Consider the following 21,059-nt stretch of genomic DNA (forward strand, 5'->3'; position numbering starts at 1 on the left):
CTGCAAGACTCAAATCCAATTTTACTCCCTCATAATTTATCAGTTTCCTTATAAACTGGAATATCACCAATTGGTTTTTAACAAGGCTGTAAAAAGTCTAACTCTTTTAACTGCTTTCGCATACAAAACCCTTTCGTATGTATAGTGCAGTCAGCAAGCTGCCATGCTCTGCTCAGTGCAGCGTCGATTAAACCTTAAATATGTGGAGAAGAGGATGCGTTTCATGTAAAATTTCAACTGAACAACCAATGACTAAACGCCCAAGCGAAATCTCAAAAGATGCATTTGTCCTAAAACATATCTCTGTTAATTCAATCATTCAGCACTTGGTTGTCTTCTCTGGAACCTCATTCTAACGGCTTGTTATCTTGAAGAAGTTGCTTATACACATCAGGATTTTTTTTTTTGTGTCAGTGGGGACAGGAGGAAACCTTAAATTGTAGAGGAAATTGTACCTGATTGGTTCGGAGATATTTACTGACCTATCAGGTGGCCAATTATGATCATTATCAATATTGTCATAATGGATGAGGTCTCCCGTTACCCTGCAGAATGAAAATTAATCTGAGGTTGGGAGCAGATCCCTTCACAATGACTAAATTAAACACATCTGTACAGTGAATTTTTCAGGGATTTAGTATATGGTGCATGAGCTTGTGCGTGCGTGTGTGTGTATGTGCGTGTGTGCGTACACATAGAAAAGCAATCACGTCGATTTTCACCAGATTTATTCAAAGAAAGAAAGGAAAAAAAAAAAGAAATTCCATCCATTTGTCTTCATTATAAAGATGTCCTTATTCATTATATTTGAAGGAGATCAAGACCACCAGCTCTCCAAATGCTAAAAAATCAAAATAAACAGATGACTAGTTTCATTCCTCTGTATTACTCATACACATCAGCTTAATTTGGGTTCCTATTGGTCAAAGAACATCATATCCATGTCCGAAATTTACATAGTTTTGTCCCCTCTGTTTAAAAGTTGGTAATTTTTAAAAAACATGGCATGAAAAAAACAAAGAGAACAGAATGCAACCACTTTAAATACACATCCAAACTGAAATACGTCTCATTGTAATCATGACAGAAAGTAAAGTAAGGTTTTCAAACTTTTATATTTACAGCAGGTTTTTTTTTTTTTTCTTCTTTTTTTGTTGTTGTTGTTGCCACTTTTAACAATGATGTCACGACTGATAATTACGATGACATTACATCACAGGTAAGAGTCCTGCTGCTCTGTGATGGCGGGAAACAAAGTGGGTTCAAACTTCCTGGACAAGCCTGAAAGATCAGAACAGGCAGTGACGTATCAGAGTTTTATATGAACAGAGCCCTCGTCATCACTCCAGCATCAGGGAATGGCGAAAATGTCTGAGCGTGTTTTCACGGTGCAGCTTGACCAGGAAGTCCAAAATATTTGCTTGGCACATAAAGCCCTGACTTTCTAAAAACCAACATAAAAGGACGGATACACACTCGGTATAGAAAAATGAAAGAAAAAACTGTCTGAGGTCTCAGAGGCATTTTTCAGCATTTGAAGCCTTTCAGTGATAACAGCAGGATCTCTCTCTTACATGCCTCTGGGACCACAGGTCCTAAAAATAATAATTTAACAAGAGGCATAGGTATTTACATAGGTCATCACAGAGGCAGACACTTCATATTGCACATGAAAAAGGCAGGTACATATGAACGAACATGAACAAGAAATGAGAAAGATGAAAGAAAGGGGCTGAGAAACAGAGAGAGAGAGAGAGAGAGAGAGAGAGACGGATGCTCTTCTACAAATGAATCTATATGCCCTTTGAAAACACCGTAGTAGAAAAGGCAGATCAAACGATGTCATCCACTCGTGCTAATGTGTATCAAAACACATACATCAAACCACTTTGCTAACCATTAACCTTCCTCACTAATGCAGCCTCATGAGACTCCTTCAAAGATATATGTCTAATTCATGATTGCAATATTTTTTACTTTCATCCACCTTTGTGAACAGGGTTGCATAATGATTGAATAAATTCTGGCAGGTCCCTGGAGGATTGTTTTCTTTGTAAAATATACTTATCGTTTTAGTCTCCTGATCTGAGACCAGCTTCCCACTTTCTCTCTCTCTCTCTCGGTCTCCCTCTCTCTTCCATCCATCCACAAACCCACACATTCATCCACTCATTTGCACATAAACTCTCTCCCGTCCACACACAGCCTACACACGCAAGTTTATCATCATGCAACCACTCAGTGATTATCTTCGCAAACACTGCTGCATTTTCCCATTCGGAAGAAAAAGGGTAAAACTAGTGTATTGTAACATATAATCCCATGGCCCCAAAATGAGGCACAGTCTGAGAGCTGAAATCGAATTTTCCAAACATTTCCTTTGGGATACAACTAAGTGTTTATAGGTAGGAGACATTTCTAAAATGGCTACATCTCTGGTTCCTTTTTAAAAATAATTCCCAAACACACAAACTGCCAATATGATGTCCACTGGTGCTCGTTCAGAATAAATTGTAGAAAGACAGTGAAATGACGAGAAATCTGAGGTCCCCACATGTAGGTATTTCACAAATATACATCTTCTGAGCGTGGTGGTCATTCAGTCGACATGATGATACTAGAGCTAGGTCTCTAACAAATATACAACGTACATACTAAACAGACCCTTAGTTCTGATTTTCATATATTAAAAGCTCTAAGAAAGGCAGCAAAGATGCACAATAAGGCAGATCCATATGACACACTCCATATAACACGCTCTACTCTGGCACATTTACACAACAGATGAGATGGATTTTTTAAAGGGCTTCACTTGCTCTCCATCTATAATGTTTTTTTATGAGGAAATGAGTATAAAAATAAACCAATGTCACGGGATAGGGAGGATGGCCTTTGCAAACTAGGCGTGCAGTTAATATGCACAGGGTGTGTGTTTGTAATGTTTTATGCATGGAGTGGGATTTTATCAACAAGGGTCTGTGACTGTGGTAGATTAATGATTGTCAAATTGCCCCTTAAACTTCACAAAAAGTAAAGTAATAGAGAAGGGTGATGAAACTCCCTTTGTACAGCCTCATGAGTGTGAATGAATTCAGCATTGAGCTACATACAAAAATCGTCTCTGATGGCAGGAATATGGATCGTGTTGATGGAGACATCAACAGTGACACACAAAAGGAATCAAACATGAGGTGTCCATATAGCATGCATTCAAAAGCATCAGGTGAGGGATGATGGCAGCTGCTTGTGTGTGAACAAAGCTAAGCAATTTAAATCAATTTAAGCTAGAATGAAACATTTCACTGAAAGTATAGAACTTTATCGCACTGTTACAAGTCTTTTTCCACGATTTTTTTTCTGTCTCGTGTGTCTAAACACAATGTGCATGTACATAATGAGCGTGTCCACGTGTGTGTTTTTACAATCAGGATCAATACTGTAGGAATGAACTCGTGACTTGCAGTAAAAACACTTTTTTTTCCCAGTGTAGCTGGTGAAGAAGTCACCACTTTCTGTTTTCCTGAACTGGAGACACAAGCAACGTGTAGCATGTAATCACTGAACCGGCACAGATGTTTCAAATCATTTGTCTGATTCAATTTGTTTGAAACTTTGTCCTGTCCATTCTGCTTGGCTGCTAAGCATCTACGGGACTGACAGCAGAGAGACCGCTCCCTTTGGGGTCACTAAAAAGGTATCTTCAGCCTCTTCTTGGACCACAAAAAAACTTCATGAACCTCTGGCAGGCCGTCACTGTCACTGACCCCTCCCTCCTTCAATATCTTCAAGGCAGCCGTTGAGGCAGTGGTCATCACTCCCAAAAGCACCCTGGGACTGCAGTAGCTCATATTCCTGGTCCAGGAAGTCAAGGCTGTTGTTGCTAGGCAACCCCCGGATGGTGAACTTGTGGGACACTTTGGTCCACTGCTCTCGATTAGCCGCCACTCTCTCGTACAGCTCAGTGGCCCCAGGAAACAGTTCAGACAGCAGCCTGGCAGAGTGGAGGGAAGCAGCAGTACATGAATTAATGACGCAATATTTTATTTTTACTGTAATGTGTCATTTTGTGACAGGACACCTCCATTTTCACTGTCTCATTCTGGAAGTCCCATATAAAGATATTAAAAAAAAAAGAAGACATTAAACAACTAAATGTTCAGACTTTTACACCTCTCTTGTTACCTTGTATGCAATAAATTACTTTTTTGGCCACCAGAGGGCAGTATAACAAGCTTTGACAAGAAATATTACCTCATAAAGTTGATGGAGTGAAAGTGTTTGCAGACAGAAGACTATTTACACATCCAGCTTTCATTTGGAGTCATGAGCCACCTGACAAATGTGCGTCAAACATTCATTCTCTTCTTTGGTCTCTTTTGTCAACCCCTGAGGGGAATATCTGTTTCTCTAGCTGCTTTTCTATTTGTCTGTCTGGGAAGATGCCAAGACACTCAACAAATTGTGAATGTGAACATGAAATGTGGTGAGTCACATATAAATCCAGTTTTGATTTTTGTGTCAAGCAGAGGCAGTTCCAAGCAACAGAAATGTGAATATTTTGTCTCTTGACATGTATAGAGCCAGAAACTGATCTGCGATAAAGGCAACCAGGAGGACGCACTTGTAAATGGGCATGGCGATATGTTCCATGAAGCTGATCTGTAGTTCCGGGATGTATGCTTTCTCTCTGTCCATCATCTCACTGGGCCTGTTCCCCATGGCTTTTTCCTACACACACACACACACACACACACACACACACACACACACACACACACACACACACACACACACACACACACACACACACACAGTGTCAGAGGACCCAGACCTTCTGCACCAACACTTGCTAAATGATTTCACATGCCACTTGACAGCTAGTTTACGCTGACACATACCAGATCTCCTTGAGAGAAGAACTCTTTATAAATCAGCTCCTGCAGACACATGGAGAAGAACATTGGCCGTTGCCCACAAGCCTTCACTTTCATGGTGACATTTTAAAACTTCCACTTGAGATTCCGCAATACATCTTAAGTAAATGTAAAGTCACACATCTAAATGTTAGGCAAAAGTGTTAAGAGACTGAGACAACATGGCAAATTGTTTGTCTTTTTAAAAAAAATGACAAACGGACAGTGTGGGGTGACAGTGCTAAGCACCGCACCACCGTTTGGAAAAACATCTACAAAAAAATTCTCATATTGATCATAAATTACAGCACATTCAAACATTCAAACAGGCCTTGAACTCATATTTCTGTTGCTTTGTGACGGACAATAAATATTTTGGCTTCAGTGACAGCTGCTTGTATTTTAAATGAACTAGAAGCTAAGTAATGGCAGACATTCAATAGCAGTCAATTTAAGCTAAAACTGTTGATCATTTGTTTTATTCCCGATGTGTGTTCTACCAACTGAGACTGAATCAAGTGGACCACAACGTCCTGCCTTGAATGGAACAGAGGCGTTCTCAGTTTTGGGAGAGAGGATTACATTGCAATCACTGAAGGTGTTTATGTTGTAGGATTTAGGACAAGGGTCAAGGGGTTGGTGTTTAAAAGGGGGCAGATTAAGATTAAATATAATCCTAAAATGAACTGCATTTCATAGAATACCAGGAAATATAGGTGGTGGGAAAGTTGTTTCCTACTGTACGACTCGGCGTCTCATAATCACCATTGTCCTGGGAGTGCAGCCGTGTGCTGGGCAGATACTGGAAGCTCCTAAATTTTGGAATGCACTGCTAAATACTGCACGTTGACCAACAGTCACAGTAACTTTACCGCCTGAAATTACAGTCCCATAACCACAACATGTCTAATCTTTGTGCTTTTGTTTGGATTTTTCAGTTTTAAATCTTTATAGTGATGAAAGCACAGTTAGCATAATGACAAAGGCTGCAACCCTTTCACTTACTGCATTTAGATTAATATCATTTTGCCTTTTTTGAAGGTAAAAGTATTGCTGAAAAAATACACATGTACAAATTAATATGTAATATGACAATTAATGAGCTTGTTCAGGAACAATGGAGGCCAGTTTCTCTGCCTTTTAAATGTAAACGCTGATTTCCCCTTATATGGTGACAATGGTTGCTCATACTCAACTATCAAGTCAGATTTTGCACAGCGAATATGACAAATTGACAAATGTGAACTGACAGCAATCTTGCGCGTGGTCTTCCAGCCCTTGGTTTGGTCTGACAGGTCACATGACGTCATCAACAGGCACAGCAGCATGGAGCGATGGATACCGCTCTTTGGATTGTATCCATCTGTGTGACACACACATAAATGCACACATGACATTTTATTCACTCGTGCTTTTAGTGACTTGCACTCTTTCAAAGAGTAAAAAAAAACAAAAAACAAAAAACAGGCCTGAGTGAGTGACAGGGCATTCAAGAATGGGAAAAACTCCAGCACACTGTCTCACTTACTGCTCAATATTCATTTAAGAGGTTTGGCTCCATCCTCACCGTATGTTTCCATTCATTCACTGGTTCAGTTCATGTCCATGGCTGATGAGCTACACACACCGGTGTGAAGTAGTTCAGAGCTAATGACCTTAAAATGCTCAAACAATTCAAAATTGACTCCACTGGCGAGACATCCACTCAAGATGACTTGTTGCATTCAGGCACAACAAACCACTGACCAGGAGGTTGCAGTTATAATGCAATTATATCACAGTTATATGACATAAGGTTACAGTAAGCTGTCTCCACAAAAGGGTAAATAGTCCCATAAAAGTAGTGGATTATTACAAATGTAACTGATAAACGGAGAAAGTCTGACCTATGACCCTTGAAGTAAATCACACTGAAGAGAAAATGAGTTCATAATTACACCTTCCATTTTCTGTGTGTTAATAATAAGTGAACCTGGGTGTGACCATATATTCTATCCAAGTTTTCTTGAGATCCACAAAGATCATCACAACCTGACCAAGATGGGGTTAATAAAACAGAACGCTGTTAAAATGGTGTATATTTTCAGTTTTGTTCTAATGGTAATTAACCAACCTGCAAGGAAAACAACACCAGTTTGATGTCACCTGGCTCACACCAAACTAGCTCGACCTACCATCAGCCATTTTCTGCAAGTCCTTGAATATGCGAAGGTGGTGAGCCAGGTCTGTAGCCAGGATGATGTCTCTCATCAAATCCAGCATGCGCTGGTAGTCCTAAAATGGCAGACAGCAGATTATAGTACGGAGAACGAGAGAGAGAGTTTGAAGACAGACGTGTAATGGGTAGACATCAGATTTGATCTCTCACCTTCCTGGAGAACTTCTCAAAAATGTTGCATCCTTGAGTGTTCAGGATGGCGATGGCCTGGGCAAAATGATGTCTCTGACGTGGTGAATAAAGCATGAAGGGAAAATGAAGAAGTACATTTGAATGGAAAAGTCTGTTGAGTCATGATGCAATGAAAAAAGCAGATTGTCTCACGACTGCTAGAGGGAATACTGGCTTTATTCTCACCACTAGGTGTCGTATCAGCACACAATAATATGAATTAAGTTCATCAGTCTTGAAGGCACCAACCATTCAGCCTGAAACTACTGCATTTTCTTGGACTGCAAAATTCAAGTCTGCAGTGCACATAGTACATAATACTATACACTACATGTATTAAGCTTTAAAACGCAAATTTCACGTATTGTAAAAGCTTTGTAAAGCCTTTAAAGCTTTCCAGTTATCTCTCCAACATCCCATCAGCGTGATGCTATAAGTTTACCTCCATCACGGATCCCTCTGAGCTGTAGAGAGCAGCCAGCACAGATTGCTGTAAATAGAGACAGTCAGGGAAATGAGACACCATCCTTTTAATTGTACACATTCATGATTCAAATGAAACATCCTCCAATAAAATTCCCTGTTGTTTACCGAACTGTGCGTGTCGACTCAAATGTGACTCTTCAAATAGCGACACAAATGATGAGCAACCTTTGCAGCGTGATTACAGTTAGTGTATGTGTGTGTGTGTGTGTGTGTGCGTGTGTGCGTGTGTGTTATTTGATGCTGGAGGGTTCTGCATGATTAGAGTGGAACAGAGGAACATGCTTCCAATCACAGTGACATCTACTGTGTCACTGGGGCAAATCCACAGATGATGAGATACGACCATGCTGTGATACTGCTGACAAACACTTATTGATGCCTCATCCTGAACATCTAAGTGTCTGTACAGTGCATGTTGGGTCTGATATATTCCATGCATGTTCAGGAGGTTTAATATTCCCTCTTGTATCCTTTTGTACGTAGTGAAAAAAAAAAAAACACTTATGCTCTCACCGAGGCCACTTGGAAAGAATTGTTGGTGCCACGATGGTCCAGGTCATGGCACATACAGGAGACAAAGAGAGCTAAAATCTCTATATCCCTAGGAGAGGAGAAGAAGAGGACAATTTAAGCAACATAATTATGTTTCTGAGGGTGAGAACATTTAAACACAGAGTAGCAGAGTGTTGCAGACTCACTCGAGGTAGTTGGACAGCCCTAGGTTTTTGTAGAGCAGGTAGCAGAAGTGTGACACAGAGAAGGCGTGCATCCAGTTGTGGTAAGGAGGGTCCCTGTAACCCTTCTTTACCATCAGACAAAACCTGTCACAGACACAGTGTTTCAATCATCATCTGCAACTCAGGATGTCACCAGTGGAACATGCAGTCCTTCACCCACACACATCTATGATAAAATTACGATTTTGACCTAAGGATTACATACAGATTATTTTCCATTATTCTGATCAAAATCTGGTCAGGTGAGAAAGCTGCACACATGCAGGGGCAACGGATATTTAGAGAATAACTGCATTGCAGCACTTGACTGTAATGCGGTCAGGCGGTGCAACCTGGGATCAGAGACGTATCAATCACGCCCTGTTACCGTTACCGCTGTGAAATTTACACGCAAGCAACATGAAAACCATGGCAGTAGAAAGTCAATTATCTTTCTTCCTCCTTCAAGATTTCTGGTTCAATAATGTCACGCTCCGTGGAAGCTGCCTTAGGTTAAGTTTACAAAAAAAAAACCCTCCTGTTAAAGGATAGGAAAACATTGTTAGGTGGGTTAACATTGTGTAACACCTTCTAAATTGGACTCCCGACTTGTTTATACAAACCACCGACCCAACTTGCTTTCTTTCCAGTTTTTTAAACACAGTAACCACCGTACTGCGTGATATTGTTGAAGCAGGGCATTTCTCTGCCCACTAGGAAGTAAGATCCTTTATTGAGTTACACTGCTTCTTTGGTGCAGCTGCCTCACAATTTCTGTGCGGTCGCACCTGGATGGTGGAAAAGGGCTGAGTCACCAGTAGGAAAACTGTTAAATCAACATTTACTCAGAATATTCATAGACTGTTCGAGGTACTAAATAACTGACCTGGAGGACACACACACACACACACACACACACACACACACACACACACACACACACACACACACACACACACACACACACACACACACTTATTCAGTAAATGACGTGATGGCGTTAACAGACCTGGCGAGAGTCTGCATGTCGATCTTGTATGTGTTGATGAAACCCATGTCTTCAAACATGCTGAGGATGCACTGGAGACACACACACATCAGGATCAGTCACATCAGTTCTGTGTTTCTGTCTCGTCATCTCTTCACCGCGCTGCACTACTCACCATGGGTGTGGTGTCATCTGGAAGGGAGCGTGGCGTATAGGTGAACTCGGCAAAGCAGGAGTGAATCTCCTTGATGGGTTCGATCCCCGTCACCAGTAGCTTAGAAACCTCTTCCTCTGAAACCTGCAACATACACATACTGAATGATGTTGAATAGAAAAAAATTGCCATTTAATAAAATGTATCTGTGAGTGGGAGTGAATAAAACAAAATATGGTTTTACCTTCATATGGTACTTCATCATTTCATTAGCCAGGTGGGATCTGAACTGAGCTTCATGGACTTTCTTGTAGAGCAGAGACTAGAGAGAACAATCAAACAGACATGCACTGAGTATTTCAATTACCACTTCATGCTCCTCGTAAATGGATACAATATGAGGTATGGTTCATTTACAACAATACTTCAAGCACAACCTACAAACATGCCCTTGAACCAAATTCAGGTTTTTCTTTCCTTCGATTTGTTTCTCGTGTGGACTTTGAATTGTGATCCTCCTCTCACACTCCCAGAAAAATCAATTTTAAAGTACAGTAAAATGTTTTGAAACAACATCTCCAGGAAAGTAGCAGCAAACACACACACACACACACACACACACACACACACACACACACACACACACACACACACACACACACACACAGAGCTTTTCTGTGCACGTCTTTAAATATTAAAATGCAAGATTCAAAATTAACTTGTGAATCATAATTTTCAGGAGGTTTGTCTTGCTGTTACAGCTTTGTGTGCAAGACAGTGGAACTCTAAGGGAATACTGCTTAGGTTTCAGTACATCAGGGAATTTTCTCTTTACAGCCCACAGCTTTGAGAGCGTGCATTGATAAATAATGCAATTGGTCATGTTTAAATGATTAATGATCGGCCTAGAAGGCAATTATTTCTCTAATCAAATACTTTTATAGTTTGTGGATAAACTATCAAATACCTGCAGTTATTCAAAGGTCAGACGCAACGAGGGCTCCTTATTAAATAGGAGCATCAGAAAAACTGAACAAAACATTCTCACCACTCAATCTCTCTCATGTTTTGTCTGTTACATTATGTTATTGGCACATACGCGCACCACTAATGCGACAATTTCTGCAGGAAAAAAAAGTAGACACATCCCTTCGTTATTTTTTTAAGTTCTGTTTTTTGACCTTTAAATGACTCAAATCAATTGCCTGGTTGTCTGAGTGAGAAATGCACACTTCCACTGGAGGAGGCACGATGATTCAATCTTGGTAAAAAGACAGAATCAATTTCAATCAATAACTTAGCTGCGTTGTGCTGAAAAGGGCTGCAGCGAGAGAATAAAGACTGCTCATCACTCATATAGCTGAGCTGCGTGTAAGAGCCAGTGAGTAGGCCGTTGATTTATAATGGTTTATAGTGGCTAACAACAGCTGTACATTGCTATTGATAATTTCATTGCAATGGATGCTTGAACCTGCATAATTTAATAAATATTTTTATAATACAGTGGCACAGGATTGAGCCCTAAAAACTGGAAGCAGGTTAGCTCTGATGAATGTCTGGTTCTCTTGTTTGAAATTTAATGGGATTTTTTGAATGGATTTTCTTAAATCAGCTGAAATAAAGTCTTCACTTCACACCAGACACTTTTACTGTTTTGTTCCAGAGGACAAAATATGTCAGTGAAAACAGAAACTGTGAGTTTCGAAGTGTTTATGCGTCTTAAAACGGTAGCTGTTAACAATTGGCTAAAACAAATGTTCATCACGCTGAGAGCAGAAGAAGCAGTGTAGCCTTTATGCTTCGAAATCATGAAGTGGTGTTCATTGCTGAAGATTATTATTATGGACAAAACACGTATGTCTCATCACAACAAGATTTGTTTGCTAAAGGAAAAAAAAAGACAAACGGTTTGTCAAAATCTCATTCACTTTTGTTTGAGGGACGCAAAGATATCTGATGATCCTGCAAAATGACATCATCCCCCATTTTTGCACTACAAAGCTCTTATGGTTTTTTTGTTGTGACCTTGGAAGCAGCGTAGTATGATAACTGTACGATTCTCTTAATTCTGTAAGTAAATGTTTAAATGAAAGTTATTCCGTCCCATCGTTCCTGTGTCGTTCGCTTGGCCCCAATGTGGGGCACAATAACATGGAGGAAAGATGAGCTGAGTGACATCACGCAGTTATACTGGTGAGAGAAAAGCCACTATCAGGAACCGGAAGGGGGGCAGATTAAGATTACCGGAACAACAATATTAACGGCTGTTGTCTCCCAATAGCTCTGTGGGTGATGCTCATTACATAGAGAACAGTGTGTCTCTGATCATCATCATCATCGTCATAAAACATCACCTTCATTAGAACCTTAGTGAGCTACACTGCAGTTCATCAGACTGCATGCTAATGGCTTTGCAGCAGTCACACAAAGCCTCTGCAGTCACTCAGCTCCATCATGTACTGAATCGCTTTAAATTTCCCTGGAGGCTGAGCTCTACTCTACTCTGTCTGGACCGAGCATTTCGCTCCCTCTGAACTGATCCCATTCGCCAGACAAGATCGATCTTCTCAGCAGCGCTAACTACACATCTGACCCCGTTTTATAAGGAGTGAGGGACTCCTAATAATGGAAATACAGGAAACGTCTTTCTTTGTAGCTGAATTAATCAAGGAGGATGAAGGTAATTTGAAATAACCTGAGAGGACATAATTCCAATTGTGTTGTGAAAAAGCTGCTCATGATCCATTTACAATCATTGCCTTCCAACATAAAATCAGTTTATCAGGCTTTATCACTGCAGTACTGGCCTATAAAACAAATATGCTCAGATTTCATTAATACAATAAAGTCTGGGATGAGATTCTTTATTACATCAGAGCAATAACCTCTGTGTCCCATTTCACACAAGGCTGATGTTTGATGGAAGATTCACTCACTCCTCTGACTTCTCTGGATCTCTTTATGCTTTGATAATGTCACGTTTGTTGATCTTAATAATCTATTTTGTGCCACAGAACCAGAATCTGCCTCGGACTAGTCCGGCCCAAACGTGACAAATTTGAACATCTGCAGTTCGATTTCATTTTGCCTTGAAAAAAAAAAAAAAAAACCAAATGAAGAAAAGAAGTCCTTCGCGTGCAAATGAATGTGCTAGAAGAGACTCACATGGGCGATGCTGATGCCACAGTAGATGGAGAAAGCTGTAGCGAGATCCTCATCGAACCGGTTGAACCAGGGCCCATTCATTTTATTCACCAACTCAGCCACCCCGATCACCTCTGCAGAAAAGAGAAGTGGGTGGAAAGAAAGAGGGATGTAGAGAGAAAAGGAGTGAGAAATGGAAGATGGAGGGCGAAGCATTGAAGCGGTCAAGGGGAGAAGGATGGTTGATAATGAAGAAAAATGGACGAAAAGACGAGAGTCAAAGAATGCAACAGTGATGGAGTCTTTTGACCGGGTCTTCCAACTTCAATTCATTTCACACTGCAGTTGAACCTAATTGCTCATGAGAAGTCCTGAAGTTTAACCCTTTGTTGACCTTCAAATGATTTTCTATGGAAAGACAAATCAGACAGAATATATTTATACTCCTCGGACACAGCAAGTTCTCTTCAGTATGGAACACAATTGAGGTAGTTGCCACTCCAAAGTGCACTTTCTGCACTTTCACATTTGGGCCTGATGTGATGTAACATCTCTTTGAGCTATTCTGAGAGCACCTGTGAAGAAACCTGGCCTGGTTTTAAAAGCAGAGAGGAACACATACTGAGGACAGTGGAGACACTGTAATGAAAAAGTTAATACTGGTCATCATTACATTTCCAGCAATCTACTTATTGCATTACTGGACATTACAGGGAAACTAATATATCCCATAATGGACAGAAGAGCAATTTTACATAACGAGGAGGACACATTGAGATTGAAATCTCCTTTACAGGCGCCACCTTGCTACGACAAGGTCAAAAATCAAATCATATCACAACAGCAGCATTTAGTATTAAATACATTTCATAAAACAGCACCAAGTCCAAGCAACAATATTTAAGCATGTGTGAGGTGCCTGCAGCTGGCTGTTCTACATTCAGATTCATCAAGCTTGGCCTGCTCATCATCCGTTTAAGTCCGAGGACCAAAGGAGAAGAGGCCTAATTTGTTGATTTGAATGAAGGAACTGAAACTATTCTTACCATTGTTCTCATCTTTGATGGGGAAGCAGAGGATGTTACGAGTCTTGAAGCCGGTGCTGTCGTCTACGCCACGGTAGAACAGAGGATGAGAGTAGGCATCCTTGATGTTCAAGATCTGACCCGTGGTCGCCACATGGCCCGCAATACCCTGATCTGCTGGGATACGGAACTCCTTCTGTAAACACACACACACACACACACACACACACACACACACACACACACACACACACACACACACACACACACGACATGTTAATTTCCTGAAGATTTACGTAAACCCCACTTTACCTTGAACCCCCATCAGGAGCAATTAGGGGTAGGAACACTTCAACCTGGTCTGTGGGGGACAAAAGAGTTGAATCAGAGACCCTTTTGTTAGTAGACGGCCTACAATAACATACAGGCTTAGGCCTTAAGTAAAAATCTCCTTCAGAACTGAACAATGTTCAGCTGTCAAAGGCAGAGCCCATCACGTCCACCAGCACTTACCCCCCTGCACTCAGAACTCAGGTTCCTGCACTCTGGTACCCGCCTCAGAAAACCATTAGCCAAAACTAACAGATACAAATTCTCCTTCATCCCTTCTGCCGTCTTACTGCTCAGCTCTGTAAAGTACAGGTAGTAAACCAGTTTTTTTTGCAGTAATTCTACAAAATGCAACATGCATTGCACAGTGCAGTGCTTTACTAAAAAAAAGCATAATGTATTGCAATTTGTATTTCCCTACTCAGCCACTCTGTGACTAATTTTGTTTTTTGTTTTTGTTTTTGTTTTGTTTGCTGATAGTTGCCACAATACTTGTGCATTGCCTTTGGCAGCCCATACCAAGTATGGGGGGGGGGGTGTGTGTGTGTGTGTGTGTGTGTGTGTGTGTGTGTGTGTGTGTGTGTGTGTCAATCTGCCTAATCACTGGACAAATAAGTAAACATGTGGGGACATGAGATTTGTCCCTAATTGCACATGCTGCCCCCAATTGACTAAAAGTTGCTGATGACATCTGCAAACATAATGACATCATATTTGGTGTAATTCATGCTGAAATTTATTGTATTTACGAAATGACAGAGGTGACCGGAAAGGGGGGGGGGGGTGTGACCAACCAATGAGAGTTTTTGTGGGCTCTGGCTTTCATGAATAAGCCTTACTTTTCAAGACTCTGTTTGGTGTCATTTGACAAAAATACATCCACAATCGAAGCGTTGACGTTGCACTGACATGATTCAAGTGTACCTGACTGCAGTACGCAGATCGGGGTTGGGCTAAATGTGGGCTAAACATCTGACTCCTCGGTTCCGAATGGTTAGGTTAAGGCAAGGGCTCCAAATGGTTGCGGCAAGTGTGTGGAGTCAAACATTTAGCTCCACCCATGTTGTGCCACTCCTCAAATCTGCGTACTGCAGTCAGGACTTACTCACATGATTTTCATCTTAGACCAGTGCAGAGAAGGCTAAAGTGCTACAGTGACAAACAGCCAGCTGATTAATCGTATATGTATGTGTGTGTGATTGAATATGGCGGTGAATTCGTCGATGTACCTCTTCATCACTAACCACGCCCCCGTCAAACACCTTTGCCACCAGCTCGTGGCTGACGCGATCCAGCAGGAATACTGAGCAGCTTGACAACAGAGAGACAGAGAGAGAGAGCGTGTTAGAGAGGACTGATAGAGAAAAGAGCAAAGACGATAAAATGAGTGTGTTATCTCATTTCATCTCGGGTCATTTTGTAACTTTATTAAATGAGGCAAGTCAGTTATGAACAAATTGCCAAGATACCCTTTGCAAATGGAGATAAAAACGTTCACACTATAGGCACAGACACACATAATACACACACACGCACGCGCGCGCGCACGCTGACACAGACACTGACACATCCCTTTGAAGATGAATCACATGGCTTACATCTCTGCATCACTGAGGTTTCTGGCCTCCACTATAATTTCCTGTAACAGCACTGACACATCATCTGGAGGAAGAGGAGAATGGGAGAGAAAGAGGGTACGGGGGGAATTAAAAACAGATGAAATTAAAGGAATAAAAGCAACAGATCACATCACACCACGCGTAGCGGCGGATCAGCAGTACAAGCTGATTAGAGCTTTTGTAATCAACGGATCCGTACAAAGAAAGGCTATTTGCTTTGCAAAGAGATCAGTGATTTTCACCTGCAATCACAAGGATTCTTCACTGCCTTATTCTACTGTCGGTGCTCACCGCTCCTGATAATCAAAATGACCGTAAGTCCAGGATAGAAAGGTGGACATTCATTTTAATGCCCTTTTGATTTTATGGTTATGATCTTGGGTAATCACCTTTAGGGTCAGTGATATCTCATTGAATTACAGGCATCATTTATTTCATTAGGTGATCATTCATATATCGGTCATTAAAATGTCCTGCAGCTTTCTCTCCTGCCAGAAACGGACAGACAGACAGACAGACAGACGAGGGAAAATTTACCCAAATGTGTGAAAAGATTCTTGGCCACTTGTAGGAGTGCCTGTGTGGAGAAAGAGCCAACATGAAAAGCTTGTTAGATTTTTTTTTTTTTGTATATTCATGTGTGCTGCATAAAGCATGAATGTGTGTGTGTGTGTGTGTGTGTGTGTGTGTGTGTGTGTGTGTGTGTGTGTGTGTGTGTGTGTGTGTGTGTGTGTGTGGTACCTGGCATTCCACTTTGAGTTTCTGTTCTTTTTGGAAGGCCAAAGTTGAAGTGAGGACCGTTGAAGTGTAGCAGAAACAGTGCTGGATGGCATGCTCATCTGCCTCGGTGTGTCTTCAAAGGACAAACACACACACACACACACACACACACACACACACACACACACACACACACACAAAATTACACACCCTCACAGAATCTGAAATCCCCTCAACCCGGTGCAGCCAAATCGCTGCATGGTGCATTGATTTATAAGTGTTCATTCATTCCAGCTCACTGAGGAATAGTCGACTTCATTAAGTCTGACAGAGCTAATAGGCTGCTGGGGGAGGTTGGATATTCATAATCATCTTATCATGAACATGTTGCATGATCCTGCTACAGTATTTGAAAGACACATAAAGAAATGCAAGATGCACCAACAATGTTGCGCAAATGATTTTCATTACAATAGACAATCATTTCGACTGAGACTGCATGAATTAAAATATATAACAATATAACAAATAATTACTCATTAAAAGAAAATAGTTTGTTGGCAATGGTGATGCACAGTTTCCTTCTTAAGGAGTGATTAAAAGTGAAGCAGAAGAAGAAAATCTGCAAGAGTTTGCAGAAAGGACACATGACTCACTTGCATTCAGGGTGCAGTTTTTTCTACAGTTTAAATCATATGAGAAGAACCGATTAATTCTATCTCATAGATGCACAGATTCAAGCTCTAAAAATACACGACAAAGTACTTCATTAATTCAATGTGCATTTTAAGTACATTTGACTGAAATAAATCTTTTACGTCACTATTCTTCGAATCAAATTATGAGTGAACTTGACAGCATCGAGCAAACAAATGAACACTGATGAATCAAATTATCTGCCGAGTCCTAAGTGATGAGTCCTGCAGTGACCTCTTCCTGTCTACAGAGGGCAGTGGCACATAACTGTGTTTCTGTCAGGTAAAAGTTTATTTCCAGGACTTTTGCACCCTGAGCTCAGACTGGTGGGAAACCTGTCACGGATTTGTACTCAGCCTATATTGGGCCTCTGAGGAAATAACGCTCAGTCTTGCATAGTTTCAGATGTGACTGGCGTTCAGAAGCGCACAGAGGTCTTCAGTCTTCTGTTTATCGGCCAGTTATTGGCAGTTGCAAGAGAATCCTCTGCAGTGAGGATGAAAACCAGCAGGGCTCTATTTCCACAGACCAGGAATGAAATCAACACCGCAGGCGACTGCTACGACACGGCTCATGGGGTGCAACATGAAGGAGAGACTGACAGCAGAGTTCACAAATAAATAAATGCTTACAGCTAAAATCTAGGAGATTAAGGTAGAAGAGAATATGGTGAACTCAGCAAGCCTCCTCTGGTGTGGCCGATTGGGATAATTAATGCTGCTCAACCACCACACAGCCAGCAGGGATGCAGAAGAGCTCAACAGGTAATAACAAGGTAAACAAGGTAAACAAGGTATAAGAAAAATGACCTCAAAACTAAACCCATCAGTTACTACATTCTAACAACCTAAGATTGGGGTGAACTTAATTTTCAGTACAAAATTAACTGCTGGGGTTGGTCTGGCACAAAATCTGCCCCTAAATTTTGTGTAAAGATACAAAATGGCAAAATGTATTATGACAGTGATTTCTGTCTTGTGGAGATACTCATGTCATGGTCGTAGTTTCATCCTAAATCTTGGTCATCGACCTGCTACTGATGTGGCCAAACATGCCAGGACCAGCAATATGTCCTCATACTGCTCTAAAAGGCTAATTTATATTTTAAGAAAGCCAGAGCGAGACCTTCCAACAAACTCTGCATCTTAATACACAATCCATATGACCAGGGGATGTATCGCTGAGATACGTGTCTCCACTACAAATGTAGTGAATTTGCACAGGGCAAAGAATGGATTTATCACATTTTATGCACAGTTGCTACCATAATCCTGCTGCTGTTACTATGGTAATGAGATGCCAGCTCTGTCATCAGTGCCACTAGCAGAGGGAGAAATTACATGATGTGATCCCCTCTCGTTTATCTTAGTCGTCAGAGAAAGAGAGCAAGGGCTGTATTCGAACGTATGTTTGTGTTGTGTGTGCCAATTTGTGTACTTGAGGTTGTAAAAAAAAGGAAAGAAGAGATAAACTACATTAATCTGGAAGCATTATAACATATGTAGAGATGTACATCATGACAAGAAGAGGGTCAGACCGGGAAGACTTAGACAGTGTTCAGTAGCTAGCAGCATCTCTCTCTCTCGCTCTCTCTCTCTCTCTCTCTCTCTCTCTCTCACACACACACACACACACATGCACACACAGAGATGCGTGTGCACAAAATTCATGCCAATACATGGTGCCAATTTAGGCAGCCAAGCCACCTGCTGCTGTTAGACTCATGACCTGACTATAGATCATCACATAGCCATCTGCATGCTCTCTCTCTCTCTCTCTCTTTCTCTCTCTCTCTCACACACACACACACACACACACACACACACACACACACACACACACACACACACACACACACACACACTTCCAAATGGTGGAATCCATTCAGGAAGTGTGTGTGATTCATTCCACTGGTTTGCAGGCGATTTCAGGGGAAACATCAGTAAAAGCCCGACAAATCTGAGCTGTTGAGTGATCATGTTGCCAATCCTGATATTAAGCTGCTGTCAGATAAATCTTTGAGTCTACCATGACTCAACACTTTTGGAATGAAAACTAAGCATTTTAAATATAGAAATGTGTCATCAGTGATTTGACTCTGCATGAAATGTTTCGGCAGCTGACAAGGGGATTGACTGAAATACAAAAACACAGAGCGTTCATGAGCGTACCTCTGCCCACCCTGCTTGTTGAAGGCGCATGCAAGCGCTACCACTTGTCCCGTGGCTCTGCAAACCACTGGGACACACAGCATGGAGGAGATCTCACAGCCCAGCATACTGGACAGCTGTCGACGCTCCTCCTGAGAGGACGAGAGGCAGCGAGATTAAATCAATAAACACAGAGAGTAAACAGACAAACATGGAATCTGACAGACAGACACACAGGCAGGCAGAAATAGAATCTTCTTACAGCGCTGATGTCCTGAAGAGTAATGGATTTCTTCTTCTCCACAACCTGACCAAAACGTCCAAACATCAGCTGCACAGAAGAATAAAGAGGGAGTGGAAAGAAGGGAAGTAAATTCGTGTAATTAACACAAGAAATTCATATCTTTGAGGGGTAAAATAAATACATAAAGGCTGATTATTCCGACTTTACAACCTTACTTGTTAAATTAGCACAAACAGCTCATCTAGGCGTGTTTTCTTGGGCCCTAATATCATTCTATACCTGCAGTTTCCAAGATTTCACACATCATTTAGCCCGAGGAGCACAGACTCTTCACACCATAATGGAAAGCCTGTTAAAACGTTACATCAGTACCGCAAGTGAGGACGGGCAACTTAAAGAGTCTCAAAGGAAGCGATTGATTCTATTATCCAGAAATTAGAAATACAAGTGCTGTCAGGGATCAGAGAAGATAAAACATGGGAGTTTTATTTCATGTACCCCCAAACATGCTATCTTTAACATGAAAATCAAATCTCCCAGGCTGCAGACTAGAACCCCCATGACGGCTGCGACTGTGAGTAGCTCATGCACGTGTTAAATCTGAATGAATGACATCGTAAAACACAAAACAAGGTCTAAAAAAGCCCAAAAAACAGAGCTAAATAAAATAATGTATCAATAGTGTTAGTGTTGGCCTCACCGGGAAGCTGATCTCCTCCTCCAGGACTTTGTCTCCAACTACCTAAAGGTCACAGTAGGTCAGACAAGGTTAGGCAAATGTTAACAGTGATGCTATTTTTGGTTAAATTGGAAGATGACATTCATATACGTGAGGAGGAGAGGGGAGAAGGAGAGGAACTGGGTAAGAAAATTAGCTTATCTGTGTGTGTGTGTGCGCGTGTGTGTGTATGTGTCCGTCTGTACCTGGCAGAAAAGCTGGTGGTTGTCCTCAGACACTAGCAGCAGACAACAACATTGTGACTGGGTCTGCTGCTGCAGCTGTGGAGACAAACAAACAAATGGTATCAATCCTGAAATACAAACACTTGTCAATTAATTGGAAACACCTTTAAATGATGGTTTACATCAATACACCTCCCACCCCCTGCACCACACTGTGGAGACCCTGAGCAGCTCCCTCAGTTCCAGACTGCTGCACCCACAGTGCAAGAGGGAGCGTTATCGCAGGTCATTCCTGCCTGCAGCCATCAGGCTGTACAACTGCACACGGTGAACATTCACATGTCTGTTTTTCAGCAATGTGCAACAAATGGTGGGATAAAATATTCTTATGTTTTCATACTTCAATAAAATAAAAATGTAACAATAACTTTCTTTTCCGATTTCAATTGTACAATAATGTTTAATAGCTAAAATATATTAAAAATATAAATTATTTCATACAATAACAAGTAAAAAAAATCAATACATGAAGATGGCAAATGAATGCAGATGCACACACGCACACCTGTATGCATGCTGACA

The 21,059-nt window shown here is 41.2% G+C and overlaps 1 protein-coding gene across 2 annotated transcripts in view; it reads right to left on the minus strand.

The window, feature by feature from the left end:
• Positions 1–696: 696 nt before the first annotated feature.
• pde2a (phosphodiesterase 2A) overlaps positions 697–21,059 on the minus strand; it is a 154,462-nt gene continuing 134,099 nt past the window's right edge. For both annotated transcript variants that reach the window (XM_086215692.1, XM_086215693.1), the window contains exons 10-31: positions 20,499–20,573; positions 20,275–20,316; positions 19,593–19,661; positions 19,352–19,482; positions 16,506–16,617; positions 16,302–16,341; positions 15,744–15,807; positions 15,375–15,456; positions 13,837–14,011; positions 12,812–12,924; positions 9,891–9,968; positions 9,668–9,790; positions 9,514–9,584; positions 8,487–8,609; positions 8,302–8,389; positions 7,745–7,792; positions 7,282–7,356; positions 7,088–7,187; positions 6,164–6,276; positions 4,899–4,937; positions 4,622–4,728; positions 697–3,991 (exon numbers count right to left, since the gene is read on the minus strand). In XM_086215692.1, coding sequence (XP_086071818.1) covers positions 3,757–3,991; positions 4,622–4,728; positions 4,899–4,937; positions 6,164–6,276; positions 7,088–7,187; positions 7,282–7,356; positions 7,745–7,792; positions 8,302–8,389; positions 8,487–8,609; positions 9,514–9,584; positions 9,668–9,790; positions 9,891–9,968; positions 12,812–12,924; positions 13,837–14,011; positions 15,375–15,456; positions 15,744–15,807; positions 16,302–16,341; positions 16,506–16,617; positions 19,352–19,482; positions 19,593–19,661; positions 20,275–20,316; positions 20,499–20,573 — 2,103 coding nt within the window. In that variant the 3' untranslated portion in view covers positions 697–3,756. The remainder of the gene's footprint in view (positions 3,992–4,621; positions 4,729–4,898; positions 4,938–6,163; positions 6,277–7,087; positions 7,188–7,281; positions 7,357–7,744; positions 7,793–8,301; positions 8,390–8,486; positions 8,610–9,513; positions 9,585–9,667; positions 9,791–9,890; positions 9,969–12,811; positions 12,925–13,836; positions 14,012–15,374; positions 15,457–15,743; positions 15,808–16,301; positions 16,342–16,505; positions 16,618–19,351; positions 19,483–19,592; positions 19,662–20,274; positions 20,317–20,498; positions 20,574–21,059) is intronic.

The sequence above is a fragment of the Aulostomus chinensis genome, chromosome 10 (assembly GCF_037954235.1).
Source record: "Aulostomus chinensis isolate RoL2024-O1b breed Wild chromosome 10, RoL_Achi_v1.0, whole genome shotgun sequence".
NCBI lineage: Eukaryota > Metazoa > Chordata > Actinopteri > Syngnathiformes > Aulostomidae > Aulostomus > Aulostomus chinensis.